The 15,090-nt window shown below is 36.1% G+C and overlaps 1 protein-coding gene across 1 annotated transcript in view; it reads right to left on the bottom strand.

The window, feature by feature from the left end:
• Nucleotides 1-1,294: 1,294 nt before the first annotated feature.
• Nucleotides 1,295-15,090, bottom strand: part of ASCC3 (activating signal cointegrator 1 complex subunit 3) — a 294,604-nt gene continuing 280,808 nt past the window's right edge. Inside the window, exons 38-42 of the mRNA XM_090279704.1 lie at nucleotides 9,853-10,004; nucleotides 8,055-8,202; nucleotides 4,463-4,672; nucleotides 1,853-2,028; nucleotides 1,295-1,773 (exon numbers count right to left, since the gene is read on the bottom strand). Coding sequence (XP_090135830.1) covers nucleotides 1,626-1,773; nucleotides 1,853-2,028; nucleotides 4,463-4,672; nucleotides 8,055-8,202; nucleotides 9,853-10,004 — 834 coding nt within the window. The 3' untranslated portion in view covers nucleotides 1,295-1,625. The remainder of the gene's footprint in view (nucleotides 1,774-1,852; nucleotides 2,029-4,462; nucleotides 4,673-8,054; nucleotides 8,203-9,852; nucleotides 10,005-15,090) is intronic.

Raw genomic sequence — 15,090 nt, forward strand, 5'->3', positions numbered from 1 at the left:
TCTGGTTGAGTAATGACAGATGGCATTGGTCATTCATTGGAATAAGATAAACATTTCTATCCAAGTGCACCTTGCCTTACTAGTGTCTTCTGTAGCTTACTGTGAACTAATACTTCTGACTTAAAATTATTTTTCCTCTCAATAATGGATATAACAGAAATTCTTTCTTATTGTTCCTACGTCTTGTGTCATCACCATGAAGACTAAGAAATTTCTCCTCAGGTTCCTGTATGGACTGGTGAATTAAGTGGCTAAGGTATGAATTTCAATTAGGAAGTAAAATGGCAAAGAAAAAGCAGGAAGAACTATATGAAATAGACTCCAGACACCTCATGCCCACGGTACGTGGTGTGTTCACATGAGTTACGGAGATTTAATTTTGGCAAGTAAATGCCTAGTCTCCCCAAGCTATTTTTATTTTTCTCTCTTCCTGCTCCTTTTTAATAAAATTAAACATTTTTTAGCATAGAAAAGGAGGTACACACAAGCAATATGTTCTGGTTTCAGGAAGCCTTTTAAATTCTAGTCATTGTTGTGGTTACACTGTGAAGTATTTTAAGCTAATTTATCACAGGGTCAGGAATAACTGAAATGACTTTGTAAAGATAAAATTTCACCCCACTAGAATACACATTATTACATGGACATTGAATTCTAACCATTTTTTAGTGTAAAAAAAAAATATTTTTCAAGATGGAAATTGTTTGGAAATAAAGCAATTTCCTTTATCACTGGCAAAAACCTACTTGGAGGGGTTGAAAATTTTCTGTTTGCTTCAGACCCATCCTGGAGAATGTAAAGACAAAGAATTGTACTATATGGTCTGCACATGTTGCAACACAAATTACATGATAATTCTCTCCTAGTGTAAATAAATATATTAGAAAAAAGTGAAAGTGAAGTTTTGAAGTAGGAGAGAATGAAAAGGAGAGTAATAATAAAATTTAAAAAAAGCAAGAGGAATAACTGAGTCAGCTTGTCTTGAAGTGGCAAGCTAAATATTTTATTTCCACTAGTTACAGTATCTACATTTTCTAAGGTCAGTACATTTTGTTTTCAACACTGACCTCTGTAATATAATTTTACTTCATATATTATTAATATTTATGAATATAAGAAATTCTTGAAATTATTTGTCCATGTGGCAGAGTATCAATTTTGCTAACAAGACACACTGTGTGCCACCGTACAGATACCCTAACTATTTTATGCTGCAGGGTTAGAAATCGGTGAAAACAAATTCTAAGACTATCACGCCTCAGTGTAGTTTTCCTTGGGAAAAAAGAAGCTAATATTCTTGTAAACAGTACACTGTGTAATGTAAAATTTGATTGATAATTCCCATATAATAATTTCAAAATACACACATTGAAAGATTCTCCTACACAAGTATTGATTTTACATATCAGAAAATCCTTGAAGACAACATTATAAAAGGCAGCATTTGTCAGAAGGCCACTGCAGCTAACTCGTGTTCAAATTGACTGCAGCCACTGTCAATTTCCTGGGCATCTTGAGGTTAGAAGTTGATTCCACCAAGACAAACATCAAGTAATTTGACTTGGTCTAAGTGACTAAACAGCCAGACTTCTTAACCACTTCTATCAAATAATTGTTCAGTCAGGTTACTGCACTTCTAGGTCAGTCAAGGCATTGGCGATCTCCTCGCTGACCTGTGCAGAGACGCTCGCTGGTGTGACGTTGAGATGGATGTCATACTGCTGGTCTAGGCCAAGGTAGCAGTCGCTCATGAAATACAGTGTGTAGATATACCTAATATATAAAAATAGAACAGAAATGTAAAACCACCTTTCCAATCACAGACATACTGCACTTTCAGAATTCTGCTTACCTTCCAGGTACTTCGGGGGTATAAAAAGAGATGGAAACAACTTGATGATTTCGAACATATCCTACTCTTTTCAAAGCAATAAGTTCTTTCTTATCCACTTCTCCTAATATCAAAAACCATCCTTCATCTTTTAATTTGGGAAACCGAGGGGTAACTGCATGGCTGTCTTGCTTTCCCTGTTAACCGGAAAAAAAAAGATAAAGCATTAATAATTTCTGGGTTTTCTATACCACTTGGTTGTGATTAGAAGGCTGTGCTGTCTCACCAAAAGGCCATAAATCTACACAGTTCAGTGAATCTATCTGGGATGTTTTCAATTTTCTGGTTTGGTATCTTAGATATGCTATCATTGATCTTTTTTCAAGACCCTAAAAACATTACTTTGTGGCTATAACCACCAGAATATTTTAGCTCTGTTAGTTAGAACAGAAAGCCCTGAATCTTGACATTAACTTAGTAAATTCTCACACCATCCTTGTAAATGATATTAATACCTCATTTGCAGATGAACAAATTGAAGTACAACCAGGTTAACCAAATCTTCTAAAGCCTTATTGACAAGGAACTGATACTTAGGAGGGAAAAAAAAGGCAATCAAGACTAGACTCTGGACTTCAAGAAAATAGCCCTGGCCGGGTAGCTCAGTTTCTTAGAACAATCCCAGGTCAGGGCACATAATTAGGTTGTGGGTTCAATCCCTGGTTGGGAGCGTATGGGATGCAACTGATTGATGTTTCTCATTCACATCAATGTTTTCTCTCTCTCTCTCCCCTCACAACTTCTTTTCTCTTTAAAATCAATAAAAATATCCTCAGGTGAGGATTAAAAAAATAAAAAAGAAATAAGAACTAAATCATATAAACACCTTCTCGCTACTCAAGAATACTACCCACATAAAAGCATATATTCTAATATGGTAATATGAAAAATATTTTTCTCTGAGGAATGAGAAATTATAAGCCAAGCAATTTTAAAAATATATTAATCATCACAATTTAAGATTAGATATCACCATAATGATAGCACTTGAAGTCTTTATTTTAGATCAGGATTACAAAATACAAGATTATTCTAGTAAATCTTAAGACAATGACTTTATGGCATAAAGTGTAGTAATAGAGACTTATACTAATAATTGGACTTCACTCCATATTCTGGAGGGACATGCTTCCCTTAAGCATATTATTTTATTTTTAAAAATATTTTATTTATTTATTTTTAGAGAGAGGGCAAGGGAGGGAGAAAAAGGAGAGAAGCATCAGTGTGTGGTTGCCTCTCGCACACTCCAAATGGGGACCTGGCCTGTAACCCAGGCATGTGCCTGGCTGGGAGTCAAATTGGTGACCCTTTGGTTCGCAGGCTGGTGTTCAATCCACTGAACCACACCAGCCAGAGCTCACTTCAGCATTTGAAAAGAGAGGACAGAGTCATGTATTTTTACAGCATTTATAAACAAAATTTAGAGGTTTTTTTTTTTTTTTTTTTTTTCCCATGATTGAATCTAACTTTTAAGCAGCAATACTGAGGTAAAAAAAATTTAATTTTTTTCCCTATGATTTTATCTGTGTGATTATTACTTTTTTGGTAGGCTGGGATATATTAAGTCATCTAAAAATGCTCATATTAAAGCCTCTGAAATGCCAGAGGCCAATCAGTTCATACATATAGACTGAGTTTTCAGAATTAGAAATCAAACAAGATGGGACTTGAAGCCACAGTACTAAAGACACATTGTAAAACCAGAAAGTCATTTATCACATTGTGTGTGAGAATGGAGGAGAGAGTACTAATGAACTGCAGCCTCATTCCTGTGGGCTTATTCTAGATATAGGAGAGCCCCTGACTTCACTTGGCTAAAGAGAAGGAAAATTCTCTCTTATTTCAATTATAATGGTACTAAAACCCAATCTGCCCACATGGTATGTACTAATAGTCTCAAGAAGCCAAATAATTGATTTTGATATCACAGACAACAGAAAAGAGCACAGTAATTTAACATAAAAATACTGTAAATCTTTGGCATGTATGAATAGTGACAAAGCTCTCTCATATGCATTACGAGGGAGGAAGAGGCAGATGTGGCAACTGAGGCACCAAAGAGCTTTGTGTCTTATTCAAATTCATGGAGCTAAGTGACAAGCTTTCCTCTCATATGCATTCTGCCCATTGTGGCTCCTATATAACAAAGTGCTTATAAGGAAGTGCTTTTCTAAGTTTAAGGTCCTTAAAAAGTCATTTGGGATGCTGGGCAGAAGTCCAGATTTCGAGATCCCTCCTCCTGAGATCCAGAGGCAGTCAGTCTGGAGGAGGGCCAAGGAATCTGCACTCTAAAAGGCCCACCAGGAAATTCTGCTGGACTGACTCTATCAGCCATATTTTGAGAACAGGGCCCCAGGCAGCATAGTATCATGTAAGGTCGATATTCTGGGGTTGAAAATTGGCACATGAGGAGAACTGACTGATTTCAGAAGACTGACTTGCTTCTTAAGGCCAGTTGAGAAAAAGGGATTCATGAATGGCACGGACACATTAGTAATGTAAAAGATATGCGGGGTGGCGCATGCTGGTATCTGGTGTGAATCATTTGAGAATGGAAACCAAACACTATACCTTGTGGAACCCAATGTGGGCTCTCTGCAAACTGACTTGAAGCACATACTCTTGATCAGCACGCAATTTGATCCATCTGTTGTCATTGCGTTTGTCTGAAGATAGAGTTGTGATAGAAAGTTCACTATGTCCTTCCACTGAGTCATCCCAGCAGCCTTTGACACTTAAGCTAACATCTATCACTGGCAAGTGAGATAAGAAATTCCATGCCTGGAAGAAAAAAGGAATAAAGAAATGGTTAATATGAAATATAGCAATCAACTATGAAATAGTATACTTAAAAATAATCAACTTCTGTTTTGAGGTTAAGTCTGGAGTCAATGCAATTATAAGAAATAATACAGAGAGATCATGTTCACCATTTCCCTAGTTTCCCTCAATGGTAGCATTTTTCAGAACTAAAGTACAATATTAATACCAGGATATCGACACTGATACAATCCATAGCTCCAATCAGATTTTTCTGTTTTTCTTGTACTCATTGTGTATAAAAATACTGTGCTTTTTAAATCTTAGAACTTTAGAGTCCTTTTTAAAAACAACTAAAAATGAATTAATCATTATCTAAACTTGTGACCACTTTATTATAAATCCCTCCTAGATATTGAGTGGCTTATTGACTAAACTAATAGAATAAGTTTAAAAACATTTGTTGTTTGAGCTGGTTTGTTTTAGAGAAGCATCTATTCTAATACTTACGTGACTTCTAAGGTAGAGAGCATTACTTGGGGATGTAAAAATAACTTAAAAAATATGATGTAATTGTTGGTGTCAGTCAGCATCATCCACTGACGACTTATTTTACAAAAAAGTTTTTTTTGGGGTCCATATTCTAAATTTATTCTTAAAGAAAAACATTTCTGTATGTCTGTATATCATAAGGGATCTTATAAGTCCAGGGTTCCTTCTAGAAACAATTATTTATTTTTGGCATTATAATGTTGAGAATATCAATTAAATTACACATACTGAAGTGGTAGAAAATAGCAATTTTATTCCCATTCTGTAAGTTGAAAGGTATTTATGAGAAATTGATATGCAAATATTAACTGCTCATCATTATTGAATAAATAAATGAATGAATTTCTAAGTTTATGGAAAGGATGAAAAAAAAAAAAACGATGTCCTCAGATAATTAATTGTCACCTTTTTCTATCATTTACCATTATGTGGCACTATGACTATCAGTGAAGAAACTTTTCAATATATTGGTTCTTTTATCAGCTGTTCCCTTCTCAGTTATTTTTTAAATGTTTTTTTAATCATATTTTTTCCCATTACCATTTAGTCCCCTTATACCTCCCTTGCCCCCACAAGCACCATGCTGTTGTCCATTCCATGAGTCCTTTTCCTCTAAGTTAGCTTTTAAAGGTACATGAATAATTTTAAAAAATTTTCTTTAATATATACCATAGATTTGCTTACAGGCTTTGAGTTCCTGTTTGTTAAGACTTTAGTGCTGCTGAGTATACCTAACTGAAATAAAGTAGCCCTGAAAAATCAAACCGCCCCTTAGGAATTAAAAAAATGTAAAGCCAATGCAAACTTTTCAGTCTAATCCAATCCTATAACCTGTTGTGATTCTGAAATTATGTCTGGAATAGATCTTGAAATAGTGAAGCCACAGAATTGTCTACCCTGTGCTTCAAGGTATCAAAAGATAGCCTCTCTCTTGCTGGAACCATTAGTTACTGAATACAGAAGCTGTATGTACCATTTGATGTTCACTAACACTGGAAAGAGCAGAAAAGTGGTGAAGGGGACACTTAAATACACAATCTCTGTAACACATTTAAATTTGTGAAACAACACAAGTAAAATTTGCCATATAAAGCAAGACTTCCTATGTTTCTTTACTTCCTATGTTTCTTTACAATTAATTACCAATATATGTTTTCAGTTATTGGCAACATATTGGGATTTTACTTTACAAAAGTCAGATCTGGCTTTTATATATAAGGCGTGCCTTTTGTGGCACTTAATATTTCTATTTTTCATCCTCAGTGTATACACATGTATTTGCTGGGGGTGTGTGTGTGTGTACACACACACACATATGTATATAAAACAAGAGCTATTTTTACAGAAACTGCTAAGACATTTCAATACCAGCCAAACATATTTATCTGAGGATTAATCTTCATCTATTGAATCAGGCAGGAGCACTGCCATGCATACAATTATTTAATTAGCAGCCAAATCCTCTGCCAGTCAGCAGCCGGTCCAGGCATACTGATGGGGTAGAAGATGCAAATCTCACAGTCGTACTGCTTTTTCTCATTACTACTGCAATTAGCACTTAAATTGATGCTTTAAACATACTAATTTCTGGAATAATTCAGGATTTGTATTTTACCTGGGATCGCCTCACTGCAGAGCCAACACCAGATTGCTCTGCATATTGAAGCACTTTTGAGCCAAATAACCATCACCGTATCAGACTGAGCCAATTTGCATTTGGTTTTAAAGATAACAGAATGGCAATTTATGCAAATAAATTAAGTAAGTTTACTTCTGAGTTCTCCCTGAACTAATTATAACAATGTTCTAATTTTTCATCACATCTAAAACTTGGCTTGAAATCAATATATGGCTATGTTAGAAATCTGTTGTAGTTACTGGAAGTCTTGTTTTGATTTAAATACATTGTTTTTATTCATAATTTTGATGGTAATTTAGTTAGAAAGGTAGGCACTTATTATGAATATTTAAATAGTTGTTGGTGCCAATTCTGGGTTCAACAGAAATTGAACAATCAGACTTTAATGCCTGTTACACCTTTTCTAAGTCTTGCTCTAAAGTAAGTTCCACTGGAAAAAAAAAATGACATGGTATTTAAGTTTCTTTATTTTAATACCTGTATTTACAAGTCAGTATTTAATTATCTTACAAATCCTGAGTGTTTACTATGACATGTTTAGGGTAAAATTGCTTAAGACTTAAAAGTCTAGACATGCCAAATATTTCTGGCATCATTCATTCATATTTTTGGCCTTTTCAAAGATGGTTTGGAGAGATGGCTTATGCCTTTTGCAATACAGATTTAGCTTCCTGTCTAAGTTATATGGCATACACGTGAGGAGTTTACTTGAAGGAATACTTTAGAATCTCATTACAATAAAGTGATTAAAATAAGGGTAGGGAAAAAAGTAACTGAGGGAACTGCATGGAAATATAACCAAGCATAAATAGAGAAAGACCATCCTGAAGAGATGGGAAGTGCTCCTGGGTAATGCAGCTTATTGATGGGCAAGCTATAGTAGACTTCTCAGCCAGCTACTGATAATAATGTCAATGCTACTTCTAATCATTGTACTGTCCTTATTTTTCATATCACTTACTGAGCTCTGATTCTATATTAGGAACTACATAAAGCAGTTTACATAATCATATATCCTGCTTAATTTTCACAAAAACTTCATAAGACAGGTATGTTTTTTTCAAATTCATAATCGTGGTTAGTAAATGGTGGACAGAATTTAAATCCACATAAATCTGACTCCAATAACCAATGCTCTAAGTTAGAAAACTCTGGGTATAAATTGCCAGACAGAGTAGGGGAGCTTCAAAAAATGGAAGAGGTGGGCCTTACCTGCTTCACTTTTGTAGAGGGTAGCTCATTTTCTATCATGGAACTGAACACGTGGTCTTTGCCTCCGCAGGCGTGGACCAGTTCAGGAAGGCACTCGATGACTCCATGGCAGCCAGTATGCGGGTCCTTTGTACCTGAGGTCCATTTCCTAAGAAATAGTAACACCAACCAAATAATTTCTTCGTTGCACAAATGATATTTTCTGACAATAATGCCTTATAAAATTTGAATAGTTTTTAAAAACTTAAGATTACTGTAAAATTTTAAAAGGCTGTTATTGGTAAGTTTCAAAATCAACCTGCATTCTTTAAGATAATCAACCCAAGGTAGTATCACTATCACTAGATAAAATAGGTGAGTCATAAGTGAGCTCAGTAAATAGTTAGGATTCACAGACAGTAGGTGCCTTTCTATAGGAAGGTGCTATTGTGCATTAACGATTCTACATGGATTAAGTACTGAACTGGAGCCCTGGCATATTTTTAATGAATGCAGGAAATGACTCTAATGTAATTACCTAAATAAAATTTTCATTGTAAATAGTTGTGAACATACAATTAAAAGTGCATTCTGAAAATCTTTGAGATTTACAGTATAAATAGTGGGTATCTCCAAGAATGTAGTTCATTTAAATCTTATTCTGCATTTGCTGTTTATAGAACAAAAAGAAACATAGAATTAAAATTATATGAACATAGAACTTTTCAGTGTATCAGAAAAAAACTGGACCAAATCTTCTAGGCCCCAGAAGCTTCCATAACAGACTTGTGTGCTGTGTCGGGGTAAGTACCCTATGTGCCTGCTTTGCTACTGAAACCCAACTCCCATAATGCTTAGCACCATATTGGAAGGGTTCCTGAAGCTGAGCTGCAGACATATGAGATGTCTGGTTTTCCCCTCATGCCACCTGCTGCTGGTGTGGTTCACTCTCTGAATGTGTCTTTTGGATCATGGTGGGGACTCAGCATCATGGAAACAACCACCCTGGAACCCTCTTGAGACAAATTGAAGGCTTTCCTGAGGAGACCCCATGTGTGCTTGAGGTTCTGGTTGGCATCTGTATGTAGATACCTCAAATGACTGCCACTCCTAGTCCATCTTACAAGAGGTAGAAGGTATAGGAGAGCAAACTGCAGTCAGACTGTTTTGCTTGTCTACATGACCATGAACCCACATTTTGGCTGCAAAGTATCTCTCAACTGATGTGAGACACTGGTGTGAAAGAGACATTCCCAACCTTGCTTGTAATGTGTACTGTTCTTTTCCCTGCTGAAATTTTTTTAGCCATGTATATAGCACCTCAGGGTTAAATAATTTCATTATAATTTAAAACTCAACTTTTAAGCACAGGTTATATCTTTATATCTCCAGTTTTGGACATTTTGTAGATACACAATTTACTGGACAATGGATTTCAAAGCCCTCAAATCTATTCGGCGATAACAGAAATTGGTGACTGATTTTGCTTTAGGTCACAAAGCAGTTTAGCATTTTTAAAAATAAAGGTGGATATTGTAAAGGAATAAACAAAGTTAAAATAGAAATATATCCAATGTTGCAAGTGGGAAACAATTTAATAGAAGGTTAAAATGAACTGTGGTTGAGCTTGGGACAGGATCAAATTCCCAGTGAGAAAATGACATCACTAGGCCGTATCTCCCTCTGGGAAGCAGGGACATTGTCAATGAAAAGAATCAATATATTCTAGACACAACCCGAAAATCAAGTGACCACACGAAGAAAGAAAATAATTTTCTGAAATTTAAAAACCAATTACACTGAAAATTAAAACAATTACCTGAAAATGTGAAGATGGTGATGTTCTATGTTTGGAATTGTAAGAAGAGTAGAGTCTTTTAACCAGCGACCCTGGATCACCATCTGAACCAGATTGGTGATGTTCAGGGCGGTCACCAGCCAGCCCTGATTTGCAGCCACATCGAGCATTGCCTGAATAGCAAAAATGCACAGGTTACAGAAACACCATGGCACTTGCCCTCTCCACTGGGATCTGATGTCAGCTTTAACAAAAAAGAAACAAAAACTCCCAAGCACTATACCTCTAAATATATAATTAAAATCAAAATCAGAAAATAAACTATAGTTGGATTGAAGACAACAATCTCCCACAGCATTTATTGCACAGTACTTCCCACAAAGTGCAAAATATTTAGCTTTTTTGGAACAGCAAAGATAGCCAGGTAATATTGGTACACAACAATAAAACAATGAGAAAAACTCAGTGTACTTCACATGCAGATACCTATATAATTCATGGTATCCAGAGCATTAGTAGAGTAAATCTCAGGTAGTCATTTCCAAATTTAAAATCAATAATGGTATGGAGATAGGTTTCCTTGTAAAACATTTATTTTCCCCCAAAAGAAGGCTAAAGACAGAGCTGTGGTTTTCAATGAAAATAATACGCCACACACTAGCAAAGGAGGCAACTGCCAGTAATGCATGTGGAATGATGAGAAGCTACTGAGAGTTAGTCTATACATTAGATCTAATGTTCTATGGACAAACAATGCTGCATCTGCTTAAGGCAAAACTAAACTGTGAAATATTATTTAAACAAAGGAGAAGTTTACATAGGCAAAACTAGTTCAATTAAATTAGATTCTGGCGAATGCTGACTTAAAGACACATAAGTTAGTATCATGTTTCAAGGCAGCTAGCTGATACAGTTTTAGGAGTATCCTCTCGTTTCGGGAAGTAAAGAGATGAAGATAAGAGAAATCAGATGTACCGAGAACATGCTTAAAATAATATTAATAGTAAATATCTCACCTACAGTAAAATATTTATCAAATATACAAAATCTATTAGCAGATGTTTAGAAATAATTTTTAAGGTATATTATTTTAGTAAAATTACTTTGTCATACCACTTAGTACTATTGAGGCAGGCACATTTTTCTTCTAAGTTTTGAATGTCCTATTCTATGTTCTCTAATTTACAAAAGGTGAAACAGTTTTTAAAAGCATCTGGCTAAACCAGTCTGTGGTCTTTTCATATACATCACAGGGAAATGGATCAGTGTTTCCGGACATCATGGTTAATGTGATGGAATGGTCCTATTAGTCTTAGCACCTGTAAGTCTACTAATTATACATCATAAAGCCTGAGTGTTGGTACAACAGATATGTTTTAATGTATGTATATGTGTGTATAGCAATGTGTATACATGTACAAATGTCCATGTCCACAAATCTAGGCAAAATCTACTTCTTTTTCTTCTTTCTCGGCAGAGTTGTTTAAAACACTTTGCCCTTCTTTGAAGTGCATGAGACAAGCAGGTCATAATGAACACCACACAGATAAAAAAAAAAAAAGCATTATTTCACAAGTCACAACTCTTGAGTTCTCTAAGGAAAGAGAAAAGGAAAAGAGAAATGAATAATCATATCTAATCCAGTATCATGATGATGTTTAAAGTTGTAATGTGGAGTAACTATGGTGATTTTACTTGTGATTTTACATTATAACTTGACTGGAAATAAATTCCAGACCAAAAGCTCACATACTAGAAGGGTTGGATGGATGAACCATATGTTTTTAACTTTGAAGTTTTCATGATGAAGTTGAAAGATTTCATAAAATTTATGAGTTCTCCACAATTTTTCATTGTATGATCCAGATGTGAAAATGTAAAAAATCATGCGAAGTGATTGCTTACATGAAGTAAATGAAAAGCCATATCATGAAACGAAAACTATTATTTATCTTGTTTTAATTTAGAGAAAAGGCAGGTGGGGAGATCAAGAACCTGGGACAGTAAAAGGTTTTGTGACTGCTCAGATGTGGTGGACCAAGTGTTCAATCACTCGGTTCTCTGCTCAGTCACGCCCCAGCCAGTCCTGTTTTCTCTGGACTCCTCAGCATCACCACTTCACCTGAAATATTATAAGTACTCCTTTATTCTTATTTAATTTCTCTTTAATATTTTACATTGTTATCAAAGTAAATTTTTATAGAGGTAAAACTGATGGTGTTACTTCTCCGCTTAAATTTCTTGAATGGCTTCACACTGTGTGGAGGACAAAAGCTAACAAGCTTCTCTGCATGAAGGTCAACACCTTGTTATTTACCTGTTCCTGAAATATCACTCTGGCCCTTCCTATAGCAGTACTAAATTACAGCTATTTTTCCACATTTTCCCTTGCTCTTAATCTTCTCTTTTTACAAGCACTCTTCCCTCATCTCAAGGCCTATTCACCCCTCAAATCTAGATCAAATGCTAGTTCTCACTGTGAAGTCTCCTTGATTCTTCCAGATGGATTGTAGGTACTTCCTTTCCAGTGCATCTGCTGCTCTTGACAGCTGCCACCATTATCCTTTGGTGATTCTTTGTTTACACATCTGCCTTTAAACTACAGACTCCTTGACAGCAAGAATCTGGAAATATTCTTTGTCACTGTAAGCACAGTGCACTCAAGAAATACTCCTTTTATTAGTAAAAATTCAATTACAACAATTATAACAACATCCTGCCTAAGTTCCTGCACATTTCTCAAAGGCAGTAGAGTGCAGGGAAATAATTACAAAGCTTTGACAGCAGATCAACATAGGTTTGAATCCTAATTTTTGTCCTACTTACTAAGTGTAAATTTTGGGCCATTACCTAACTCTACCATAATAGATTTCTCATTTTTAGAAGGGGGTATTATACCTCCTTATAGGGGTGCTATGAGGACATAATGAGATAATACGTGATGTAAGACATCTAATATCCTGCATGGATAGCTCTTCTGTGATGAGATGAAAAGAACACACTAAAACAATCCATTCTTTATAACAGGGACTTCTTTTGAGCCTTTTGGTGTTTGTTGATTTCTGCACTGACTAGTACAGGGCTTTGAGGAGCAGGGCATGTAAGGCTGGGAGCAGATGCATTAGGAGAGGTGTGCAATTATAAGAAAGCCAGGGGACAAGGCCAGAGACAGACCCCGAAGCTCAGGCCAAACTGGAGGATGTGGGTTTGGTTCTCACTTTGGGTGGGAAAGCCACATTACTGTTCAGAGGTGCATTCTGGAAGGGGCTAAGGCCAGAGGATGGTCCGTGTAAATGGGGTTGGGGTCCCGGTACCCTGGAGCCTGGGATGGACTCCCTGTGTCTCACTATCTGTTATAATCTTTCTGGTAGATAAGAATCAGCGGGTATATACTCCTCCCTAAGGTGGGGCTGGCTTTGGTAACAGTGAGAGATCAAGGCTCAGTTCCCCAGGTCACCTCAAAGTCCTTTACAGATACATAATACTCAGAAACAAAGGGTTGTTTTAGTACACTGAGGAGAAATAACTGTGGACATGCTCTACCAGCTTAGCATTAACATTAGGCAAACATTCAATCACCGTTTACTGCTAATCCACTTTCTACTTGGCATGCTACCTACCAGGCAAAGCCAATATGATACCAAGTACAGGGGACAAATGGATGGGGCTGACTCTGTGCAGGCGACTTTCTCCTACTAAGTTGGAATCAGTTTTAATTGACTGTTGATTCAGAATTCCTTGTGATGTCCAGCTGTGCCAGAATGGAAATATGATTTATAGTACTGAATTCATTGAAGAAACTACACTACAGTTAAAACCTTGTTATAATTAACACTAACTGTGGGGCTGTCATTTATTTATAAGAGAGCAGCTGATGAGTTTGGTTTTGAACATATTTTAACGAATGTGCCACCATAAAGCCGCATGAGAAGTGCAGGTAAAAATGAGCTCTGGAGAGAGAGTTTGGGCTAGGAGTATGGACTTCGATATCCTGGGCACAAAGTAGGCAGCGTTAAAGAGTTAAAACGAGCAGCTCTGGGGCAGAGGTGAGGATAGCAGCATGGGGATTACCAGGAGAAGAGAGCTGGAAAGGAAGGAAAGGCTAAAGGGGTGAGGACACTGAGGTACTCTGAAGGCACTACCGAAATAACCGTGACTCCAGTGGTTATTTGTTAAAACATGTACTATTTGTCAACACTCTGAAACCACTTAATGGAAGTGATTGAATTTAAACCCATTATACAGTTGAAGAATTGTGGCTCAAAGAGGTTAAAAACGCCTGCCTAAGGCTACATAGTTCTAGTAAATGGGTATAGCTGGGATTCAAATTCTGGGGAGCCTAACTCCGAAGTGCTTACTTTTAACCAGTATAGTACACAGTATTCCCTCACTTATTGCGGGTATTACGTTCTAGATGCCCCCACAATAGGTGAAAATCTGCGCAGTAGGAACCTTACATTTATTTTAGTATTTATATATATTTTAAGGCTTTATAAACCTTTCCCACACACTTATAAACTGTTCCCAGTCCCTTATTAACCTTTCCCACTCCCTTATTAACCTTTTCCACGCTTTTATAAACACTATTTACGTTCTTAAGCATATTCTACACTCTTAAACCTACATAACTTTAAAAACATACATATACAGTACTGCAAAATTCCGTGATATAGTGAAAAAACAGTGATAAATAATTAAATATTTAAAAAAATCCCACAATACAGTGAGGCCGTGATAAGAGAACTGTGATATAGAGAGGGACTACTGTACTGCCTGTAAAGTTCAGGATGAAAAGAAGGTTGCGTGAAATTCCCATGGGGTCCTGTATTAGATCAGAAGATCCTATGATAAATGTGCTACTAGGTAAAATGGAACTCTAAGAAAGTCTTCTGACAAGACAATGCTTAAAGCAAACAATAAGTTTGGATGAAGGATCAACAGACTTTGTAAAAACACTTGATACTGGTTTGAAGATGGTATGGTATACTAGACAGAGACTTGGCCTGATGACTTAAGACTCTGTGCCTTTAAATTAACTGTAAGACTTTAGGCAAATGACTTTACCACCTGTATACATTTTTCTCATCTGAAAAATCATGGAGTTTGATTAGGCTTGTGTCCATCTTCTGTAAACTTGAATCCTTCATCAATGAAATGCCAACATAAGCATACTATATTTATACTTACTTTTGTAAAGTTCACTGTCTATCTTCCCAGGTGGATTGTAATATCCTTGAAGTCAAAGGCAGGAAAACCGAA

This window comes from Furipterus horrens, unplaced genomic scaffold (assembly GCF_987537825.1).
Source record: "Furipterus horrens unplaced genomic scaffold, mFurHor1.1.pri manual_scaffold_6, whole genome shotgun sequence".
NCBI lineage: Eukaryota > Metazoa > Chordata > Mammalia > Chiroptera > Furipteridae > Furipterus > Furipterus horrens.